The sequence below is a fragment of the Ursus americanus genome, chromosome 7 (assembly GCF_024610735.1).
Source record: "Ursus americanus isolate L20-20 chromosome 7, mUrsAme1.1.p, whole genome shotgun sequence".
Lineage (NCBI taxonomy): Eukaryota > Metazoa > Chordata > Mammalia > Carnivora > Ursidae > Ursus > Ursus americanus.
In genome coordinates, this window is record NC_142133.1 from 48,496,068 (window position 1) to 48,520,427 (window position 24,360).

General features: G+C 38.7%; 1 protein-coding gene across 2 annotated transcripts in view; it reads left to right on the plus strand.

Annotated features, from left to right (window-relative positions):
* The first annotated feature begins 10,796 nt into the window (after window positions 1-10,796).
* Window positions 10,797-24,360, plus strand: part of KDM3A (lysine demethylase 3A) — a 56,518-nt gene continuing 42,954 nt past the window's right edge. The window contains exons 1-7 of one of the 2 annotated variants that reach the window (XM_045808869.2): window positions 10,797-10,939; window positions 11,550-11,765; window positions 18,287-18,442; window positions 19,776-19,886; window positions 23,024-23,126; window positions 23,844-23,968; window positions 24,219-24,291. In XM_045808869.2, the coding sequence (XP_045664825.1) occupies window positions 11,580-11,765; window positions 18,287-18,442; window positions 19,776-19,886; window positions 23,024-23,126; window positions 23,844-23,968; window positions 24,219-24,291 (754 nt within the window). In that variant the 5' untranslated portion in view covers window positions 10,797-10,939; window positions 11,550-11,579. The remainder of the gene's footprint in view (window positions 10,940-11,549; window positions 11,766-18,286; window positions 18,443-19,775; window positions 19,887-23,023; window positions 23,127-23,843; window positions 23,969-24,218; window positions 24,292-24,360) is intronic. The other variant, XM_045808868.2, reaches the window with a different exon arrangement.

The following is a 24,360-nucleotide window of genomic DNA, read 5'->3' on the forward strand; positions in this document are numbered from 1 at the left end:
AAAAACCATTAGACATACTTATTCACAATGAGAAGAAAAAATCAACCCATTGAAACAGACCCATAAATATCATGGATGATAGAATCAGTAGACAAGTACATTAAAATCGTTATTACCAATATATCCCATATGATCAAAAAGATAGAGGAAAGCAGAAACATGTGAGGGAGAGACATGGAAAATATACAAAAGACCTAAATTAAACTTCTAGAGATAATAAAAACCAATGTCTGAAATGAAAAATACCATGGAAGAGATTAGCACAGACTAGACACTTCAGAAGAAAAAATAGTAAACTGGAAAACAGCAATAAAAATGATCTAAAATAAAACAGAGTGAGAAGACCGAAAAACTATTTAATAGGGCATCAGATAGCTGTGGGACAACTTCAGGTGGCCCAATATATGTTCAACTGGAGTAAGAGAAAGAAGATAGAGAGGAAAATCTAAAAATTTTTTTGAAGTGATGACTGTTTTTTCAAATTATTTGAAAATTGTAAATCTACTGATCCAAGAAGCTCAACAACTCCAAGCATAAGAACATGAAGAAATCAGGGGCGCCTGGGTGGCACAGCGGTTAAGCGTCTGCCTTTGGCTCAGGGCGTGATCCCAGCGTTCTGGGATCGAGCCCCACATCAGGCTCCTCCGCTATGAGCCTGCTTCTTCCTCTCCCACTCTCCCTGCTTGTGTTCCGTCTCTCGCTGGCTGTCTCTCTCTCTGTCAAATAAATAAATAAAATCTTTAAAAAAAAAAAAAAAGAACATGAAGAAATCTACCTCAAGCACATGATAATCAAATGACTTAAAGTCACCAGCATAGCCACAGTACAAGAAATGTTAAAGGAAGTTTTATGGGCAGGAAAAAAAAAAAAAGATACCAAATGGAAAGCTGGATTGACATAAAGGAATGAAAAACCCCAGAAATGGTAACTATGTGGGTAAACATTAAAGATTTTTCTTATTAACTTAATCTCGTTAATAGATAATTGATTTTAAACAAAGTAATAAAAATGTATTTGGGAGCTAATGACATGCGTAAAAGTAAAATGCATAAAAATGGAAATATCGTAAAGGACTGAAAATGGCAGAGTAGGGAGGTTTAAAACTCTGTTCATCTTTTAAAGGAATGATTATGTTCATAAAAATTGTCTGAATGAACTTTTACAGAACTCTAGAACATTGCAAAAATGTATAACAACCAGAGGAATGCTAAATGCAGAAATAAGCCGCTAAATTTTTGTAATATAGCATTGTTTGGCATTTTTACTTACCTACCTACCATGCCCCCACTTCCCAGATCAGCAGCGGTTACAAAATATCTCAATAAATTTAAAAGCATTGCAATCATACAAAGCATGTTCTTTGACCACAATGGAATAAAATTATAAATCATTAACAAAAGAAAAGCAAGAAAATTCATGAAGTATGAATTAAACAACACTCTTAAATAATCACTGGGTCAAAGAAGAAATCACAAGGGAAAATAGAAAATATTTTGAGACAAATGAAAACAAAAACACAACATACCAAAACTTATGACATGCAGCAAAAACCATGCACAGAGGGAAATAAAATATCTCAGATCAATAACTGTACACCTTAAGAAACTAGGAAAAGGAGTACAAACTAAATCCAAAGCTGGTGGAAGGAAGAAAATAATAAAGATTTGAGATCATTGAAATAAAGATTAGAAAAACAATAGGGAGAGTTAATGACCCCAAAAGTTGGTTCTTTGAAAAATAGCAACAAATTTGACAAACCTTTAGCTACATTAACCAAGGGGGAGAAAAGAGTCAATTAATAAAATTAGAAGTGAAAGTGGGGTTATTATTACCAACCTTATAGAAATAAAAAGAATTATAAGAAAATACTATGAACAATCATACACTAACAAATTAGATGTGAAATGGACAAGTTCCTAGAAACATAAAAACCACTAAAATTGGCTGAAGAATAACTATAAAACCTGAACAGACCTATGATAAGTAAAGAGATCAATCGAATCAGTAATCAAAAACCAGCGAGAAAACCCGAGGACTAGATGACTTCACTGGTGAATTCTACCTGGTTCATTTAGGCGTATTGTCCTGCCTTCTCCCTTTTTCCTTTCCAGGTATTTGTGCCCTTTGAATGCCGAGCCTCTCTGATTTTTTTTTTTCTATTGTGTGTCTCTGTGCAGACTTTCCTGTGGTTATGCTGTGTTCACATGAGAAATCTGCCTGGCACATCTGCTGACCTCATGGATCTGCCTGGTATCTCTGGTTCCTCTCAGCCATGCCTGCTCATGTCCTCTAAGCTGTAAATGGATCTGGGCTTGACAGAGAAAAAGGCAAGGATTCAGATAATCTGGGGAGAACTGTGTAAAGAAGGAAGTTGGTTCAGAATATACATGGAAGAGGAATCAGTAAGGAATTTGGGAGCAATAGATCCAAACTGTCAAGAGTCAACTCAATATTTATTGAGCAACTGCTGTTAACTAGTGCTAGTAAGTATAGATTCGAAGAAAAATAAGACAGAGTAGAAAAATCCCAGGCAGGATCTTTGAATGAGAAGGTAGGCATGCCTAATTTAAATGCAGGGAATGCATAAAGATTGTGGTCAAGACTGAGTCAAAGGCAGGTGTGTCCGAGATCATGGCCATCCAAGGGCCAAAATTTTCAAACAGTGGATCAGTGTCAGCCCAGTTGTTATAAAAAGAGCAATAAAACAAAAAAAAATTGCCTTTTGCTTTCTACTTTAGATGTAGAAATCTTCAAGAGAATGTTGTTCCCACTGTAATGATGAGAATGAGGTGAGTTATCTACAGAATGATGGTTAAGTCTGAATGAAACCTAGTAAATGAAAATCCATGAAATGGCAAGCCTTCCTAGGAGAAAGGAACCCATGGCTGATTTCACTCATGGTAGAGTAGCAGAAACAGCAGAAGGAAGCATCTGTGGACGCAGGCAAGAAGAACAAAGCTGAATTTTAAATGAATTTTAAAGGCAGGATGTGGTCTAGAATGACAGTTTAGAATTCCTGGAATGTGAAGACACAGGGGAGTCTGAACCAAACTGCCAACTCTTTTCCATAGACCTTTTCACTGACTTCTCAGAAGAAAGGTTAAGACAGGCCATCTGAAAGACACTCTCTGAGGCGCAGATGTGTTAGTCCTGTTGACGTCTGAGGGTGAAGTGAGAGAATGAAGAATCACTCTGGGCCTTACACTGCGTAGGAGGTCAAGAAGTTGCCCACTGGGGAAAGACAAGTTGAGACACCCCCCCTGAAGGAACCCCACAAGCATTCCCAGCCTTACAGTGAATATCAGACAGTATCTGCTGCTCGGAAGAGATAGAAAAGCTCTCAACAGGACCCCTGAAATGCAGTCACATGCAATCTGCTGACATCTGTGGGTAGATGAAGAGAAGGAAGACGAATCTTCCAGACACTCAGATTCCAAGTCATGTTAAATGTTCTCATACCAGAGGGTTAGGACTAGGGTGAGACCAATGAGGCAAATGAAGAGCTTGCCCTTGGCACAAAAAAGGGGTACCCAAAAAACTCAGCAATTATGATAAATAACATTCTAATGCAATATTTACAAAATTCAAAGTTATGCAAAAAAATCCATAATAAGCAAAATCTAAAAATTTTAAATAACAACAGAGATGGTATTACTGATTTTTTCCCTTCTGCCTCGGCTTCCAAAATAGCTCAGCACAACATTTATGGATCCTGTCTCTTTGTGTACCTCAGTAAATGCCTCACTTCTCTTACCTTAGTCCTGGTCTTGACCTTCTCTCAAATAATTCAAAGAGACCAAGAGATAATATACTGGCATCTTTAAATGAATTTTAAATGAAAAAAAAAAATCCCGTCAATCCTGAATTCTATATCTAGCAAAAATATCCTTCAAAAATGAAGGTGAAATTAGGAGTTTTTAAACAGACAAAAGCTGAAATAATTTATCTACAGATCTGTACTGCAAGATCTACTAAAAGAAATTCATTGGTATAAAAGAAGTGCTGGGCCCTATCTGAAGGCTGCAAAAATCAATGGTTTGGATATATTTATAATAAACTAAATTAAACTTTTTCTATAAGAAGAACAATTAAGATCACTTATTTGAAAACGAGGATGAAGCCTCACCTTCTAATTTACTTTCTTGTTAGTTCCTTCCAAAGTAAGGTCTTAAAGCTGTGACTGACATTTTTCTCATGATGAATCCTCACAGAACATTGCTTAGCTTGTGGTAAGCAAAAAGGGAGAGGAAGACATATTTAAGAGCTTTACTATCGGTGTAATCCTTCCTAGTTGAATGTTGTTCTCCTCTTATTCCATTAAGTAAAAAAAACCAAAAACAAATCAGCACTGTTACTCAGTTTCATTTTTAAATGTTACTTATGAGAAATATTCCTCATACAATTATGTATATATTGCTTATATGCCTCAAGTCAAATTGATGGCTTTGATGTATACACTAAAGCAAAATGAATAATGCAAAAATTAATATTATTAGTTGTAACTATGAGATGAATTCTGACATCAGTGTTAATTATCATTTTGTATTTTCCCCCTTATGTTCTCTATAGTATACATACTCCCCAAATCATTGAGCTCTCTTAAAAACAAAAAAGAAAAACAGCTTGACATTGTGTACATATTTTCTTCTTGTTGATCAAATCACACACTTGGAAACATGTAATGAAACTAAGTGGAGTATATATCAGTCTTGGCTTAGTATTATAGGTGGGCAGAATTGTACAATGAACATTATTACATTATTCTTTTGATTGGTCCTTAGGCTATCTAAATTGCTAAAAAATTGTTAATCCATTTTAAAAGTTCATTAGGCTGAAGGTAAATTATATTGGATAGAAAGCTGTCTTTGAAGGAAGGAATGAGGAACAGCAGAGTTAAAATATCAGAAAATATAAAGGCAGAACAGATAAGACAAAAATAAAACTTAGACTTAAAGTCAAATATATTCATAATTATATTATTCGTAATAGCCGAGGACTGAAAACTGTCAGGTATCGATCAACAGAGCGTGGATATAGAAACTATGGCATATTCAGACAATGGAATACTAACTAGCAATGAAAGGGAATAAACATCTTATAGATGTAATCACAGAGATGGATCTCAAAAAATATGCTGAGTAACGGAAGCTAGGCACTAGAGTACATACTGTATTACGTCATTTAAATAAAATTCAAGATCAGGCAAAACCAATTTATGTGGATAAAAATTGGGACAAAGATTACAATGGGCAGGAGTATTGACTTGAGAGAAGCACTTAGGGGTGATGAAAAGCACATTCAGGGGTGATGGAGTATTCTCTATCAGGGTTTGGCAAAACTTTGGCAAACCCTTTCTGTAATGGGATGAAGAGTAGATATTTTAGGCTTTGAGGTTCATACAGTCTCTAGTACAACTGTTCAACTTTACCATTGTAGCATGAAATTAGTCATAGATAAAACATAAACAAATGGGTATGGCTATGTTCTAATTTTATTTGGGTGTGAGTTATATGGATGTAGGCCTTTGTAAAACTAATGAAACTGTTCACTTAAGGTCTGTGCATTTCCCTAGATGTAAGTGAACAGAAAAAAGTTCTTATAAAAAAGAAGCAAGGAGCTTACTTAGTATTGATGCTCTACTTGCTTCATTAATTGTCACAGGTGCACCGCATTAACAAATAGCATAAGATATTTACATTTTCACACAAATACACCATTCTTGTGCTATTTAAGGAAAGAAGATTTATTATTATTTTTTTTAGAGAGAGAGTGTGTGCCCACCCATGGACAGTGTGGGGGAGAGGCAGAGAGAGAGGGAGAGAGAATCTTAAGTAGGGTCCAGGCCCAGGGCAGAGCTGATGTGGGGCTAGAGCTCATGACCCTGAGATTATGACCTGAATTGAAATCAAGAGTCTGATGCCTGTTTTTGTTGTTGTTGTTGTTGTTTAAGATTTATTTATTTTAGAAAGAGAGAGAGCACATGAGTAGGGAAAGGGCCAGGGGGAGAGGGAGAGAGAATCCCAAGCAGACTCCATGCTGAGGGTGGAACCCAATGTGGGGCTCGATCTCACAACCCTGAGATCATGACCTGAGCTGACACCAAGAGTCAGTTGCTTATCAGAGTGCACCTCTCAGGTGCTCCTAGAGTCCAATGCTTGATTGAGTCATCCAGGTGGCCCAAGAAAGGAGATTTAGACAGTAAATATTATATTCTAATTGTTTTGCAGCTGAGGGATTAGGGTCCAAACAAATTCCAAATTACTAGTTGCTAACTTTCTCAAAGTCTTTTAGAAACTTCTGATGTTCTTTCGGGTAAAAGTCAACTCAACTTGTTAGTGACAAGATTTTGACTGGAAGGTATATGCTGGAGCTTTATAACCAGTAGAGGTGATTTCTGATAATACCTCCAGGCTAAAATATATTTGTTGGAAATGTCAGTAACTTGCTACTCAGTTCTTTATCTGCCTTGACCTTGGCATATCCTATGATCTTTCTGAATATTTCTCCAAATTGGAATTCTCTTCTGTCTTCTTTCCAGGATGCACCCCTCTCCTGGTTCTTCTGCTTGAAACATCTCTCTTGGTCTTTTCATTGTCCTTTGCTGGTCCCTGTATGAATGCTCTCCTCACCTTCCTTAGGCTCTAATACCCTGTGCCAGGCTTTCCCCCAATGTGGGCAGTCTCTTCATCCCGGTTGGATTCTGACATTCTACACCAGGTGAGTCCCATTCATGGATGTCCTCCTTACCTCACTTGAGCTCTAGATATTCTTTGTTGGGTTCATCTTCTGTGTGTCTACCCTTCCCACCCCACTTGGGCTCTCCCTCCCCATGTGAGGCTACAACTCCTTACTCTTTCTAGTTCAATCATTCCATGCCAGGCAGCCTGTCCTTATGAACACATACTTTGCTCTGCACTCCTACTGCCTTTAGGACTGAAATGTCTAGGAAGAGGAAAGGAAAAAAATTTTAATTACTATATTTTTACTTAGCTCTTAGATCCACCTAACCAATAGACCCTAAGGCATATATTGAATAGTTTATTTCCACTCATTTGAAATTCTGTGCTAATCATAGGCTAATTTTCATATATACATGGATCTGCTTCTGTATTCTCAACAGTTTTGTTTTCTGTTTTGATTCTTTCATTCATTAATAGTGTAGTTTAAGAAGAAATGGCATTTTTACCAAGTCATATAAGGAGACAGAACTTTTCAAATCTTCTTTTATGCCTGTCAGTAAAGTCTTACAGTTTTCTTCATATACATTTTACTGATTTCACCTTATGTTTTTTCCATAGGTATTTTCAGTTTTCAGGATCATAGATGGTTTCTTTTTTTCTATTGTACATTCTAATTGTTGCTTAAGGAATAGGAATTCCTTTGATTTTCTTTGTTTTTTTATTGCACCACATTTTGACTCTTATATTAGCCCTACCAATTTGGCACAAATGCTCTTGGGTGTTAATGTAGTAGATACCATTCACAGGATTTGAAAACTAACTTTCAGGGATGCCTGGCTGGCTCATCTGTTTGGGTGGCCAACTCTTGGTTTTGGCTCAGGTCAGATCTCAAGGTCCTGGGATCCAGTGATCCAGTCCCATACTAGGCTGCACTATTGCAGGGTAGTCTGCTTGTGGATTCTCTCTCTTCCTCTGCTTCTGCCCCAACTCCCAGCTCATGCTCTCTCTCTAAAATAAATAAATACATCTTTTAAAAAATTAGCTTTCAAAAGTAACGTGCATTTGCCTTATAAAAATGAGAGAGTTACCAATAATGCTAAATCACCTTTGACCAATACTTCCAATTCTATTATGCCTCCCCAATACCAGTAACTATTATCATGAGTTTAAGTATGTTTCATAGAACATATATAGTGTTATTTGTGTGCATTTTCAAATATTACCAAATGCAACTTTCTTTTCATCCAAAATGTGTTTTGCTAATCTATCCTTATTTGTACATCTAAATATATTTCATTCAAAAAATATAAATATATTTCATTCATTTTCAAATGCTCTACAGCTTTCTATTAGATGTATCACACTCCATTTATTCATTTTATTTATTCATTCCCCACCTGAAGTACATTTGGGTTATTTTGAACTTTCACAACTACAAACAATGCTGAAATGAACAAACTTGTTGATGTTGCCTAGTTCACATGCGTGGATGTTTTTCTAGGGTCGATATCTTATATTCATAGGTGTCTGGGAAGTTTAACATTATTAAAAAAAATAATTAGTGCTAAATATGTGTGTCTCTTAACATTCCTAACATTCTAGGCAGTTCAGTGTTCAATATGAATGTATGGTCTTTTTAGCCTCTACTAAAATGAACATATGGTTTTTCTCTTTTAACCTGTTTTGGTGAATTATAGTAATTTTCTAATCTTGAAATATCCTTGTATTCATATAATTCTAATTAATCATAGTGATTATATTTTTTTTAAATACTGACTTTAATTTCATTTGATTTTTAAACAAGATTTTATTTATTTGAGAGAGAGAGAGAGAGAGCACGCACACACAAGCTGGGGAAGAGGCAGAGGGAGAAGGAGAATCAGAGGGAGCCCAATGCTGGGTTTAATCCCACAACCCTGAGATTATGACCCAACTGAGCCACCCAGGTGCCCCAATTTTATTTAAGAATTTTCCATCTATGTTCATGAGCCTCAGTGACATGAACTTTTCCTTTTTTGTATTCTCCTGATTCAGATTTGATAACAGGGTTTTGCAAGTTTTATAAAATGCTTCAGGGGCACCTGGGTGGCTTAGTCAGTTAAGTGTCTGCCTTTGACTCAGGTCATGATCACAGGGTCCTGGGATCAAAGCCCGCATATGGCTCCTACTCAGTGGGGAGCCTGCTTCTCTCCCTCTGCCTGCTGCTCACCCTGCTTATGCTCTCTCTCTGTCAAATAAAGAAATAAAATCTTAAAAAAAAATGCTTCAGATATTTTTCCATCTTTCCTATGTTCTGGAACCACAAATATAGGAATTATATGTTCTTTGAATCTTGTTAGAACTTATCTCTTTGTTCTTCAAATTAATAGTTCATTATGTAATTGAAGTCCTCCATACCTCCACTTATTTTTAAAATCTGAGATCCCTATTTCTGGGGTAGATATATTTGTATCTTCTGCTTCTATTACAAATTGTCAAAAATTTCCCGTAATTCTAATATTTAGTCTTACCTATGTTCTCAGAGCGACAATAGTTTAAGAGTGTATATTATCTTTGTGGACTTTATCCTTTATTAATATAAAACCCTTTTCTTTTTTGATGCTTTTCTTTTCCATTATATTAACATTGCTATATTGCTTTCCTTCTATCACCATTTGATTAGTAAATCTTTCAACCTAATATTTTCATGCTTTCTGTGTCTTTGTTGGAGCTTGCCTGTGGTCTAGTTATAACTGGATTTTGTTTTTAACCCAGTGAGTCTTTTTAATTTATGAGTAAAATTAATCCATTTATATTTATTGTAAATACTGATGTTTGGACTTACTTTTCTCGTCTTATTTTTTTCTGTTTACTATACTCCCTTCAAGTTTCTTTTTCCTTTCTTGTTCTCATTTCTGACTTTTGTTGGGCTGGATAAGTTTTCTTTGTTCCATTTCCCCCCTTTTTAACGGTCTGCAAATTATAAATACAATTTAATTCTTCAGTGTTTATATTTAGATTTTAAAATTTATTTAATGTCATATATTCAGAACATATAAGTTAAAACTCAACACCTGGCACTAATCTGTATGCACAATCCCTTTTTGAATTTTTTTTGATTCTCAGTTTTCACGCTTGTAAAATTGGCACTAAGTGTTTCTCACTTAATTTTCATTTAATCTTGAGGATTAAACGTGATGCCATGTCAAGCTCTAGGCTTTATTGAAAGGTCTTCAATTCCTTCATTCCATTTCTTCTTTATTCAACCAAAAAACTTCAGGTCCAAAAGACACAATCGCCTCTTATCTCCTTTGTCCTTCAAAGTCACCTCTTCATATTTCTTGCATCATTATGGCCTTCATCTAGTCTTTCAATTTCTATATAAGACTCAGAATATCTTCCCAACTTCCCTTTACATAAAAAAAATCCCATTCTGCATTGTACTGAATGGCCTCTTTTGCTCTAGATTCAAAGAACGTCATTTCCCAATGACTCCATGCCTTTCTTCATTTTTCCTTCAAAATGGCGGACTTTAGACGTTCCACGAATAACACCACGTGCGCCTGCGCCTCCCGCGGCCATTTCGCTCAGCAGCCCAAACTCCAGCCTCTGCTCTGCGAAGCGCCTGCGCAAGAGCCTCCAGAGCCCAGTGGCTCCTCCCTCTAGCTGAGTACGCTTGAAACCGCACGTTCCCGTCCCTTCCCTCCCCCGCTGACTCTGCACCGCCCTCATCCTTTTCCTGTGAGATTCTTCCGCCAAGTGGAAAGCCCATTTTCCGTCGACAGCCTACGCAATTGAAGAGCAATCCAATAGGCATATACAGCCCTGGGGCTCGTCACTCATTCTTATCTATGCACCCCTACAATTTTCCTCTGGCCCTTAAAGTTGATAAGCGATTTCGCGGGACTTTTTTGCATACCGTAGGCAACAAATGGAAAGAATGGCTGTGGCGGAGGGATCTCTCGCTTACGCTCTGTGTACTTTAACCTAATGGGGGTCGTCCGGGAGTCGGAAGGGGGAGGGGAGAGGGAGGAGGCAGCCAAGGAATTGTTTTTTTCTCTCGCCCCGCCTGCGCCAGGCCGGCCAATGGTGATGGGCTATTTACCCACGAGCCTCGCCCAGCTTCTTGGACTAGGCCAATGAGCGGCGGAAGCGGCTCCGAGGGGGCGGACCCGAGAGGCTGTGCGTGTCTTGTGAGAGCTCTTGAACCAAGTCAGAGCTAGAGCTGGGCGGCTGGAAACGGCGGCCGCCGCCGGTGACTCAGGGAGGCAGGAGGCGGGGTAAGAGCGCCGCGGCCTCGGCTGAGGGGAGAGGAGGAAGAAAGATGAAGGCGCCGAGCCCGCGGCCCTGCCGCCCCCGTGTTGCGGCGCAGGCCCGGGCGACGGACGCCCGGGGGTCTGCGCCCGGGAGAGCGCTGTGTCGGGGCGGGGCGGCGGGGCAAGTGCTGAACCGCGGGCTCGCCCCTCCCGCGGGGCCGCCCGGGGCGGGGACGCGGCCGCCCCGGACGGGCCCTCGCTTTTGGCCTTTTCTTGCCCAGGGTGGGGGGCCGAACACTTTAAAATCCACTGAAGCTGCAGAATAATTCTCCCCTCACTCCCTCTGCGTTTAGGTTTAAGGTTTTGGAAAAGCGAAACTTGGGAGAACGAGGGTCACGCGGCGCTTGGGCCCGTGTTTGCGGTGGGGGAGGGATCCGGGGGGCGGGGGAGGACGCCGGTGTAGAGATCGGGTGTTGAGTCCTCCCTCGCAGCGGCCGCGGTCGTCGCCGCCTGGGGTCTGGTGCTCCGAGCCGGGTTAGGACCCATCCCTCCGCCTCCGCTTCCCTCGCGTCCTCTCTTCCCGGCCCCCTCCCACCGGCAGCCCCCGTTGCATTTTGTTTTTGTATTTTTGCAGGGAGGAGCCCTTCCTGCAGGCGTGGAAACCATGGTGCTCACGCTCGGAGAAAGTTGGCCAGTATTGGTGGGGAAGCGATTCCTCAGTCTGTCCGCAGCCGACGGCAGCGACGACGGCCACGACAGCTGGGACGTGGAGCGCGTCGCCGAGTGGCCCTGGCTCTCTGGGACCATTCGAGCCGTCTCCCACACCGACGTTACCAAGAAGGACCTGAAGGTAAAGTCAGCTCCCGGGCCTCAGCTGTCGGACGTTTTGTAGTTACCTTGATAACGAGACAGCAAGTGGGGGCCCCCCTCCCTCTTCTGAAAAGGGCGACCAAAAAGTTGGCATCTGATCTGAAGGTGCAGAAAACTAGACCTTGAAAGTCTTTGAAATGGTTGTGTAGAACCGAGGTGTGTTTGGCCTGCAGTTGCCTGTGTTTAATGACGGCCTTGGGGTTGCTCAGACACGCTTCGTTATTGCCCGCGCTGTGCCTTCCTGGGACTGTATGATTAGTTCTCGGAAGGGGGAGTGTTGTTAACTAGATTGGTCAAGTAGGTGATGTTAGGAATCATTAAGAATCGAGGGCTAGCGCTTCCAGGTGGTTTTTTTGTTTGTTTGTTCCTCTTAATTTCTTCACCCAACTTGTTAAACTTTCAGGCTTGATAGAAATGGTGTGAGTGAAGAGGGAGGAGCTTAGTTCTGTTTGGCATATTAGGGTGGGTTCTTGTCCGTATATGGTGGGTCAGGGTGGAAGTGGGTTCCTGGTCGCCTGTGATGAGTCTCTAGGTAGGTGTGGGCTTTGACCATATATGGAGGGCAGGGGTGGAGCCGACCCTTATATGGTGTGTTAGAGGAATGGCTTTGAAATACTCCACTTTGGTGTTTGGGGGGAGGGAGAGAAACGGGAACAAATGTGGGCAGTGATTTTTAATCAGAATGACACTCAGAACCTTTTTCAGTTAGATCTTTTCAAAAAGAGATGAATTCTAATTGTACTCTCCAATAGAAGTATTGGTGGCAAAGGATTGTCTGGGAACAACCAGTAAGGAAGCTCTTCTACCAACAAAGACTCCTTTGTGCAAAAATAACTGGAGAAAGGTCCCTAACAAAGACTCCAAAGTGGTGATAACTTGAAGGAAGCTTGTTACAACAGAAGAGATTTCCACCCTGGATAGTGGATATATTTCAGCATCTTCACTGGATCATTACTGCTTTTTCTTGAAAACTATGTTCAAATTGGGAAGCAAGTTTTAGCATTGGCAGTCGAATACATGTTGATTTCTGACACACTGTTCATTCGAACACTTTAAGGTGATAGTACATGCCCAAACCAGTTTTAGTCTGCAAAGGGTTGTTGGAGAAGGATATGTGGTCGTATATTTTTAAAGCTTCCAGTGTGCCTTGTCTTCACGTGGAAAAGGAGGAGTGACTATTGAGCACTTAGCCACGTGCCAGGCATCCTGCTGAACACTTCATAGCCATGATCTTATTAATCCTTACAGCAACTCTTCAGGAGGAGGTACTAATATTGCTTCATTTTACAGACAAAAATATCAGAGTTGGGGGAGATTAAGTATCTCACCAAAGTCACATACCTAGAAATTGGCAAAGCCTGTGTTCTGACCCAGGAAGTTTTGATACTTGAGCCCACTATTTTTACCATTATGCTCCCTGTGTCACAAAAGGACTCGTGTCATGCACTGTAAAGTTTGGTTTTTCTCCTTTTCATTCCTCCCAGCAAACCGGGTTTTGCTGTTTTTATAGAAAGAAAGTAGTGTGGTACAAAGATGGCCAACCTGTTTGCTTTGGGCTAATGATCCTTCTCCATAAAGTGGGTTTCGTGTACCAGATTTCGGTCGTAGTTGTTGTGGTTTATTTCACCTGCCAAGTAAAATTTTCTCTGGTGCGTTTGTTTTTATCTGATTTGAATGGAAACAAGATTTAAATTGTTAGTGCTTTGGCAGATGAATGCAGACTAGGTGTTCTCTTCCCCAGCAGGACCTAATTATAGACCCATTGGATTAGGAAGGCAATCTAGGAGGTCCTTTTCGGGTATTCTTTTTAATCTCCACTTTTCTGCCACCCCCAATCTTTGAGGTGGTGGTAATATCTTCATTTTCAGAACAAGTAGATAGATTTGGGAAAAGGAGTCTTGTCCAGATTTGCATAATTAGCTACTCAGTGATGGAGGGAGGATTTGAATCTAGGTTTGGCTGTGTTTTTTCCATCGCACTAAGGTGCCTCACCTGGAGATAAACAGGGATTTTTTTTTTTTCATTTGAAGAACAGTTTTAACTACATTTGATTTTTGGTTTACCTGCAGACTTTGTAATTCAGCCTTCATCTAAGGTGCAAATTACTTGATTGCTTTTATGTAATCATGATTTATCATTATGTTCCTTAATTGAGTAACAGAGGGTTTAAGTTTTAAGGGCATATTGTAGTAGCAAAAATACAGAATTTCAAAATACTAGAACCAAATTGTGCTTGGGGAAATGCAGGCAGGAGCTAGTGAGTAATGAAGACCATGCATACAGTTGGGCTAAGTGTATGAAGTTTTGGGGGGTGGAGTGGGACTGGGGTCTAAGATGAATATAAATGAATAAAATTCAAGTAGTATGTAACTGGTTTGGTATTAGAAGTACAAGTTTGTCTAGACTGATTTGCTGCTATGTGAGGATGATGTTAATGAGGCCAAGACTTGTTAACTTTGTTTCACCTGGAGAGAGACTTAACAAAGTCACTCAGATACAATGTCTAGTTGTTGATTACAAAGAGTCGGGATGAAGACATAATAATGATTGAATGCTTACTATGTGGCACCTTATTTAATTCTCATAAATATTTTAGATGGTAAACCACATTTTTACTGTTATAATTTGAGGCTTGAAGAAATTAAATGACTTGCCTAAGTTTGTCTCTAGATCTTAAACACTGGGCTTTATATTCAGGTAGAGTGAGATTGAGGCATTGTATTTTGTGAGCCTTTTATCTTTAGCACTTAGAACATTGCTTGGCATGTAGTATTTGCTGAAATATTTGAATAAATGGAAGGAATCACAATTATTCTACATTGAAAAGCAGTTTAGAAATAATCTTCTGATGGAGCAGTGGCATTCTCTTGCTACAAATAACAAATCTTTATTAGTATGATTATGAGAACCTCTTTTTATCCTACTCTTTCTACTTGAGTGCGAGACAAGGGGCTTAGTTCATTGTACATGCTGGGAATGTCCTTTTTCCTCATCCTGTCTGTCTAGGTCTTTTCCAGTTTCCTTTCTTTGAACCTAACTTATACTTGAGTCTTCTGCTTCTTAGTTCTTAGGGATATCCCTAAGTAGCAGATGAGTAGTACTTGACACCTCTGTGTACTGTTTCCTGCTGTTAGAAGTTCCCTTTTTGGCATTTGGGTGCCTTGACCAATGCCTAGCCTTTTCATCCTTACATACAATTGGAATTTTGCTGCCAGTCAAACCATGTAAAGTGAGAAATTCCTTCCAGTGTAATAAAATCTGTTTACCCCCATAATTGAATGCTAGACTTCAGGATTTTAGATATGTCTTTCTATACCTAAATAAAATGCTTAAGCAGAAACATAAAGAAATAATTTCCTAATTTGTGGAAAGTGGTGTTCTGCTTTATAGTGCTGGGCATAGAATAGATATGTCATTAAAAACTTGACTTAAAAACCATGCCATTCTGTAACTGCCTGCTTTTAAACTTGGAAATATCTTACTTGGCCTTTCTGATGGTTTTTGTAATCATATACCCGGGTGAGGTTAATGTATGTTAAGAGTGGGAGGTTTCAAGATTAGCTTGATTAGATAAAATATTCATGTATTAAAAAGATTTTCTGTTGGGGAAAAATTAACTTGAAATAATTATTTGAAATATTCAACATCTGGTCCAGAGATTTAATAGGCTAATAAGGTATACATTTACAAAATGTCCTATTAAAAGAATGGCAAGTTTGGAAATTATAGGTAGTGAATCATAATCGGCCTCTTTTTGGCCTTTGGAATCAGACAGCATAAATAGCATCTATTTGTGTACCAAAGGAACATGAGGGGAATAACACAATTTAAAGGAGAACTAGTTACATCACTAAACTTGCAGAAGCTTGGTCAGGTCACTTTAGTTCCTTCTGAATTTGAATTTTTATTGATGTCCGTTTTTTGGGGGTGGGGCAGAGAGAGAGAGAGAATCACAAGCAGGCTCCATGCCTAGTACGTAAGCCCAATGTGGGGCACGATCTCACAACCCTGAGATCATGACCTGAGTCAAAAGCAAGCAAGAGTCAGACACTTAACCCATTGAGCCACCCAGATGTCATTGGTATGTCTTTTTATAGAAATTTTTGCATAGGAGGCTTGGGGGGGGGTCCCTTACATATAGAACCTCAGGCTTCAAGGCACAAATGAGAGACATTTGTGGTTGTGATAGGAAACTTTTGAAAAGAAGAGGAGAGCTTACAACTTGTTTCATTATATATTTTTTTAAAAAATCACCTTTTTTCAAAGTAAAGTTAATGTGAGTTTTTGACTAATGCAACATAATACTCCAAAGTCATAAACTAAGTTATTTTTAAGGAGTTAAACTTAATTTTTGAATCACTCAAAAATTGGAATATAAAGAAGGGCCCCTGTCTAAATTTTGGCTTAGGGTTGACCATAAGCTTTATAGATAGTGATTTGATAAGAATTGTGATGTTGCTTAAGGTTTGGAAAGCTACTCAACATCTTAATCCTTTACTTTTTTTTTTTTTTCCTTCTTCCCCTGAGTAGATACTGGACAGTCATATTTAGGATCTTCTCTTCCCCATTCCTAACTGAACTGATACCCTGATAAGTTAAAATTTGAATTACCATGGAAGTCTTAAAGCTACCTAATCTCCTTGCCAGATACTTTACATACCTTGTCTTAAAATTTTATCTAATGATTCAGTGAGGGGTAGGTGTTAGTATTTTCGTTTTGGAGCTAGCAAAACCAGTTTCAGAGAGCTTAGATTTAAGCAAGGGTTCTTAAGCTGACATGCAGGCTAATTGGTTTTCTTTGTAAAGCTATGTAATTTTATGCAGGTAAAATCATTCTAAAAAAGCTTCTGCATAGCTGGGATTCAAACCAGATTTCTCCAGTGCTGTAGTTTGTATATGCTCATTCCTCTTACACCACATTGATGGCAGAACTCATCTAAATCTAGTGTGGGTTTGAGGTTGATGTGATGTGGGGCTGAAAGACTATCCAGTTTAGAGGAGCGATCGTAGAACCTGTATTCTGTGACTGGGGAGGCAGGAGGATGAGCAGTCTCTAAACAGTTCTGTGAAGGACCATTTAATTGGGTATAGTGATGGATGGAATGCATAGAACCAAAGAGAGTGTAACACAGGCATTGTCACAGAGTAGGTGCTCATACATCTGTATGGATGATCTGATAACTACAAGATTAAAAGCCTGCCATGCCAAGAAGATATGCATCTTCTCGGGAAGTTGCCTGAAAGTTAGGGATGCAGATTTTACTGTTGAGGGAGAAGGGTAGGATGGGTTTTAAATTTCATTGATTTTTTAAAAAAAATTGATATTATAAAGCCATAAAACCGGAGAAGGTTTGGGATTGGGGCTAGTGATATACCAGTTGGGAATGTCCTACTTGCTAAATGGTTGAGAGTAACAGATGAAGAGTCCAATTCAGAGAGAAATTTATTCATTCAACAAGTATTTGAGTACTGACTGGGGACTGGATACCAGTGAAGTACAGTGGTAAGTAAAAGCAGATATAGACTTTGACCTCTTAGAATTTATGTGAATCAGTTAGCCACAAATAAATAATTCAAAGTGTGGGTAAGTGCTAGGAAGGAAAAGTATAGGGCTTTGAGTGCAATTAACAAAGTGAACTCTCTTTTGGGGGCGGGGGCTTGCTCTTTGGTAAGGGAAGGCTTCTTTGAGGAAAGGATTTTTTTAATCGAATTCTGACAGATGAATGGAAGTTAACTAAATCTTTTTTTAAACTAAGCTTGGAAAGGGAGATGTGATTGTCTATGAAATTATGACTAGGATTAATGTGTTCATTAATTCTTGGAAACTAAAACTGAGAGGCCTCTTTAATAAGAAAGGGGATTTTAAGTCAAATAAAAATAGTGATTTTTACACCAAATATTGAAGGAGTTTAACTGTAGGGTCAGTTTATCAACTATTTGTATATTTAGCAAAGTGGTCTTTGACTCCCAACTCCCAGTTTATTCAACTGAAAGGGATGTTGAGGATGTGCTGTCTACTAGATCTTTTAAGACTAAGTCCTATGCATACCAAAGGGATGCAAAACAAGTGGTGGATTATGCTGATGGGAGGGTCATCTTAAGCCCACAGTGTCATTTTAGAATTACAATGACGCCCAATAAGTATTTTTTTAGGGTTTCAAATTTCTTTCTTTTGATTCTCAAAGCTCTGGTATTTAACATATGTAAAAACCTACGTGGGGGTTCTTTGCTGTATGGGCTTCCTAGAAGTTATTTTGGGGCAGAGACTGGCCTCCAAAACCCTTGACTGCTGCTTCCCAAAATGATTTGGGATCCAGAGCTGGATGGTTAGATTAACCTGTTTGGTTGGTTTATTGTGGACTGTGAAGGGAAGTAAGGGTGGGAAAGAGGGACAGCGCATTTAGATAAAGATTCAGGTAGAAAATAAGGGTATAATTCAACTTTGGCGTTTTCCATGTTTATTTTCATTACTTGAATCTGCTTTTTTTCACTTCTGTTTAGGTGTGTGTGGAGTTTGATGGGGAATCTTGGAGGAAGAGAAGATGGATAGAAGTCTACAGCCTTCTAAGGAGAGCATTTTTAGTAGAGCATAACTTGGTTTTGGCTGAACGAAAGTCTCCTGAAATTTCTGAACGGGTTGTTCAATGGCCTGCAATAGTGAGTACGGCTGGGGGTTATGAGAACAGGGTATTTAAGCTGTTATGAGTGAAACAAGGAAAATGTATATGTAATGCCTATATTTGGCCTCTGGAGAATAATAGTACAGGTACATGACAAGGTAGAGGAATCAAAAGAGCACCCAGAATCTCCTGTCAGCCCTGCTAGGCACCCTGTAACTCTGGGCCCTTGACTTTCTCCTGCCTCATTTTCTTCACTTGAAAAATGGGGAAGGAGGTAATGTGGGGAATGTCTAGGTCAGAAACCAGCATATGTATATAGGCGTACATATATATGTGTATTTGGCTTGACCTTCATAGAGTTTTAAGAAAATTTGGATTAGTTGTTTACTTTTAAAATATGGAGAGTATACCTTAAAATCTGGCTGTTGCCTGGCTCCTGTAGGGGTTGCCGGTCTTGGCCTCATGATCTCTAAGGTTCTTTCTTTCTTTTTTTTTTTTTTCTTGAAGATTTTATTTATTTATTTGACAGAGAGAGAGACAGCCAGCGAGAGAGGGAACACAAGCAGGGGGAGTGGGAGAGGAAGAAGCAGGCTCATAGCGGAGGGGCCTGATGCAGGGCTCGATCCCATAACGCCGGGATCACGCCCTGAGCCGAAGGCAGACGCTTAACCACTGTGCCACCCAGGCGCCCCTCTAAGGTTCTTTCTGACTCATAATATTTTTTGGCTCTGAAAGTACTGATAGTACATGATTATGCCATTTCCGCATTGTAAATCTGGTGTAGTTAGAAGATGAGAGTGATCAGTGTCTGGAGAGGACAATTCTGGTTTTGTGAGACATAGGGCTTAACAGTGGAAGGGCCAGGTTTAAACAGTTGGAAAGGCTAGGAAGGTGGCTGAAAGGCTGACCACATTGTGAAGGGTCTAGCATGCCGTGCTAGCAAAGTTAAGATTTTGCCTGTGGGTGAGAACTGGAGGTTTTTGAGTGGTACAGGGTTTTGGTTAAAGTTGTATTTTGCCCTTTGTATCTCCCCCTCCTCCCCAGCTATTAAGAATTTGCTAAAAACATGGCCCTGTCTCCCCAAAAAAATGTATACACACAATTTTTCACATAAATTTTGGAGAAGCCGTGTTATTTCTGAACCCAGACCTATATGTTAATGACTCCCAAATGTGTGTCTGGTTTAAATGATTGATTTTGGTTGAAAATTGTGCAGTCTTGTTGTGGTTGCGTAAATAGTTATCGAGATGCCAGCAGTAAATAAAAAACTTAATGGTTTTATCTCTCTGCATGTGTGGAAAGTGCTAGTCCCCATTTTCAGAATTATGCTGGTAGGAGTTGTGATGCCAAAGCATTTTGTTTTTTTCTAGGTGTATAAGTCTCTGTTAGACAAAGCTGGTTTGGGATCCATAACGTCTGTTCGCTTTCTGGGAGATCAACAAAGAGTATTTCTTTCTAAAGACCTTCTGAAGCCTATACAGGTAAAAGATAAAAACAATATTAAACTCTAAAGATAGAAATATAAATTTTTTAATATGAAAACTAGAATACTGATGTTGATTGCTCTAATTCCAATAGATACCTAACACAGAAAAGGACCCATCTCATCAGCAGTTAGTTGTTAGACTTCATCCTTCAGTGTTATCCATTGGGTTGGTGCTGTCCATTTAGAGTTGGAAGGACAGAGGTAGTACAGTTGATAGTGTGTGTTTATGTATGGAAACACCTAGGTGATATGAAAATAATTTTTAAAAAATTGATTATCATTCATATATGTACATGTACATGTATCCATATCCATATGTGGCAGTCATTATTTATGTATTCTATATGTGGGAAGTTGCCTACTTGCTAGAATATATTTATAACCCCCAAATCAGTACTTAGGCACTCTCATGGTCATTCGCAGACATTGGCAGAGTGGTGAAAAATGTGAGTTACCTGAGAAGTGTTCCCAGCTGAAGTCAGATAAGGTGACACATTCTGCCTTCTTATTTCATCTCTCATACTGTAAACAGATGTGCTTTTTGAGGTCTGTTTAGTGCTGAATTTTTGTACTTTTTTTTGTTGGTGGTTTCACTATACCAAATGTAGTGCTGAAGTGCTAACTAGTGTTCCTACGTGCAAGGAGGCCGTGATGTGTCTTAGGGAGGAAATGTATATGTTAGGTAAGTTTCATTCAGCCGTGAGTTATAGTGCTGTTGATTGTGATTTCCAGGTTAGTAATGCAGCAGTATATATTAAATAATGTGTCTTCCACAGACACACACGTAATACATGGTTGTATATAGGTTGGTTGATGAAACTGACCAAGAGGCTCAAAGGAACCTAACCTTATCTTTCCACTAGGAGCAGTGGTTCCCTATTCATTAATTGTTTGTGGTGATGTAGTGAAACAGAGCTATGATGAATAATGAGAATTGAGAGCACTTGCATGTTCTTTCCACTTAGCTTGCAAAACTCCCATCCTTTTCTTAACATTTAGGCTCTTGGGTTTTGCTTATATGTGATTATTTTCTTTATGTAAATGTTTGGAAAGAGGGAAAGAACACAGTGATTACCTCCTTAGGAATAATTTTGGTCATATAATAACATTCATCTTGTAGATGTCATTTATGAAAATCCCTTTACCCACTTGCATTTGGTGACCTGACATGTTTCTGTGGACTGTACAAAAACTAAAGTCACTTATTTGTTAAAAGGCCGTTTAGGGCCCATGGTCATTGCCATTGATGTGCCTGTATTGGAAAACCCAAAGCACTGGCTTTCTCTCTACTCAAGTCTCATTTTTGTATCACGGAAGTGAGTGAAAACAAAGTCCACATTCTGAACCTTATTTTAATGTTTAATAGAAAGTTTAATGTTTAATGTTTAAAAGAAGGTGCTTTTGCTTAAGCTAATTTCAGATGCAGGTTACCTTCATGATGTCAAGTAGGCATGTTGGTATTTTTTCTGCCTTAAAAGGATGAATGACTTGCTCTTAAGGACCAAAGAACATACAGGAGGGGCTTTGGATACCTTGCTTTACTTAGTGATAGGGTAGTTTTTGCTTCTCAGCATTGTTTTCTGGACAGTTCTGCTTTACCTCTTTTGGGTGTCCAAGCCTTTCAGTCAAAGCAGGACTTCTAGAAACCAAGTAGAAAACAAGTAGAAACTTGTTTCTTGAGATTAGAAAAGCAAAATCTAGATCAGTTAGTTTTTATTTGTTCTCAGGGAGATGCACTGTGGCTATCAGTATGAATATTACTATTAATATTAATTGAGGGAGATTATGATGTGTGCTCTTGACTTTCACTGATGATAATAGTGGCCAAAGTTCAGTGCTTTGGGGCACTCTCTTGTAGATATGGATGATTATATTAGGCTTCTACTGTATGAAACTACGTTGGGGGATGTGATTACTGCAGTAGAATGCTTGCCCTAAATAATTCACAGAGAACCTGAAAATCATTTGGCATATGTAGAAGTTGGATTTGAACCTTAAGGTCTGTTGTTTGGATTGAATTTGACTTATCTGTGGATAAGAAAAAAGACAAAATACCCAGGTCAACTATCTGGCATTCAAACTCTCCTAGGCAGAGAAGAATTATTCTGCCTTGTTCATGAGCCATTTATGGCTCTCCCCATTAATGTGCTATTTATCTCTTGGTAGGAATTGGAGCACACATTTACATTTTTTGAAATTGCAATAGCATGAGAAAAAAAAAACAAAACACCCATACATGGCCCATTCTGATAATTAATGTTGAGCTCTTCTGAAGACCTTGGGTTAAGTCTAATGTTATTTGGCTTAAGAAATGCATGTTTCCAGCACGGTCTCTCTGAAAGACTAGTTATTCTTCCCAGTGGGAGAAATGGATGAACTATTTTTGGCCACTGTATATCCATTTCACAGTGTCAGAAAAGCGTGAAGGCCTGATATTAGAAGGGCTTCTGTGCTTTATAGTTTGTGTTTGGCAGGTTATTCCTATTGACAGTTTCTGTATACATTTATCATAACTTAGTGTGCACACAAAGCCAAAAGACTATGGAATAGTGCCCAAAATGCAGCTGCTGCCAAGAATTGAGTGTTTCAAAACTGGCTTGCCGAAAACTTAGGCTGTTCATTCAGATTTTGTCCCTCACCATCCCCCCTTTACCGTTTGTAAACAAAATGCATTTGGAATTCTAGTTAGGTTAAATCAATCTGTGTGAAGTGATTTGTTAAAAACAATTTCAGTAAATTGACACTACATATCTATGTGCTTCTGTGTGTGTGTGTGTGTGTGTGTGTGTGTGTGTTTTGCCCCTGGGAATTCCCATTGGTTGACCAGCTCGTCTGTTTCCTTATTATATTTACCATATTCAAAGTTGTTTTGTATTTAAAATTATGTTTTGAGCCACTCTTAGTATTTGTCATGCTCTTAGCTTGGGGTGACTTCGCTTTAGTCTCCCTTATACCTGTGATTATTTAATGGATTCCTACTATTTGACCTATTAAGTTCATTGGAGTTGCAGTGGTTTGGTGCCATCAAATGGCTAATGACAGTACTTTGACATTAAGCTGATTGAAATGTCCACTGGAATTTAAACAGCTCTTACTTGCTACCTTAAAATACAGTACTCTTCCATCTTTTAGGATGTTAACAGTCTTCGACTTTCCCTTATGGATAATCAGAATGTCAGTAAAGAATTTCAAGCTTTGATTGTGAAACATTTGGATGAAAGCCATCTTTTACAAGGTATGTAGCTTATCTGTTGGTGACAGTTTGTGAGTTGACCAGTGATTAGCTTGTAAGACGGTACATTTTAGTCCTCACTCATTATCTCATTGAGACTTCTAATTTTTTAGAAATTGCTTTTACTTTCCTCCTGCAACTAGATGATTGAAGGACTTATATATTCTAAAGCCTCTGAAATTTGGAAAGCTCAGGGCTTATGTGAAAACTAGTAAGGTAAATATTAAAAAAGCTCAGCTGTATGTTGACGTGGAATTTGATGTGTTTGAAATTTCGGTCTTAAATCAGTGGAACATGAATTTGGAAATCCTGATCCTCCCATATATCACTGAGTTTCCTGGCCAGTTTCACAGTCGTAAGTATTTTGTAAGATTTATCAGTTCTGATGGGGTTCCTGAATTTGGATCCACTAAAACTCTGCATGGGACAGTGAGTTAGGGCTCAATGAGTTATCTGGTACTACTTGGTCTTATACAAATGCTGGAATAAATATAGTTACTTTTTATTTCATTTGCCTATTAATTTACCTAAAAGTTTAAAATAAAAAGTTTAAATTTTTCCTAGCTTTGCTGAAATGTCCTCTTCTCATGTCTATAGCAGTCTCTTTTAATGTTTTTTTTTTGTCTACTGCTTTTTTTAAAAGACTTGAGAAAATACTATCCTGGATGATGGTATGTTGGGAAATAATGCAGGTTACTCTAAGGAATTTTTTTCTTTCAGGTGACAAAAACTTAGTTGGTTCAGAAGTAAAAATTTATAGCTTGGACCCATCTACTCAGTGGTTTTCTGCAACCATTGTAAATGGAAACCCAGCATCAAAAACTCTGCAAGTCAACTGTGAGGAGGTAAAAGATGATGCTAATTGCATGTAGGATAACTTGACAGAGGGATAATTCTAAAAAGGAATTATAGTATCTTACAGGAGCTAAACAGCTTTATTAACTTTATACTAAAACATAGAGTAGAAAAAGACATAGAACGATTGTTTTTAAAAGAAATTATTTGTAAGAAGCTTCTCTTGTATGTTAACAGAGCTAATTTCTGGTATGTTTCTGAGCATTTTTAATTTTTCTAGTATTTTTGTTTATTTTTAAGATTCCAGCTCTGAAAATTGTCGATCCATCGCTGATTCATGTCGAAGTTGTACATGATAACTTTGTGACATGTGGTAAGATATTATTTGATTAAAGCCTTCATTCTCCTTCCTGTCTTTCCTCTTTCTCCTTTTCATGTTAAG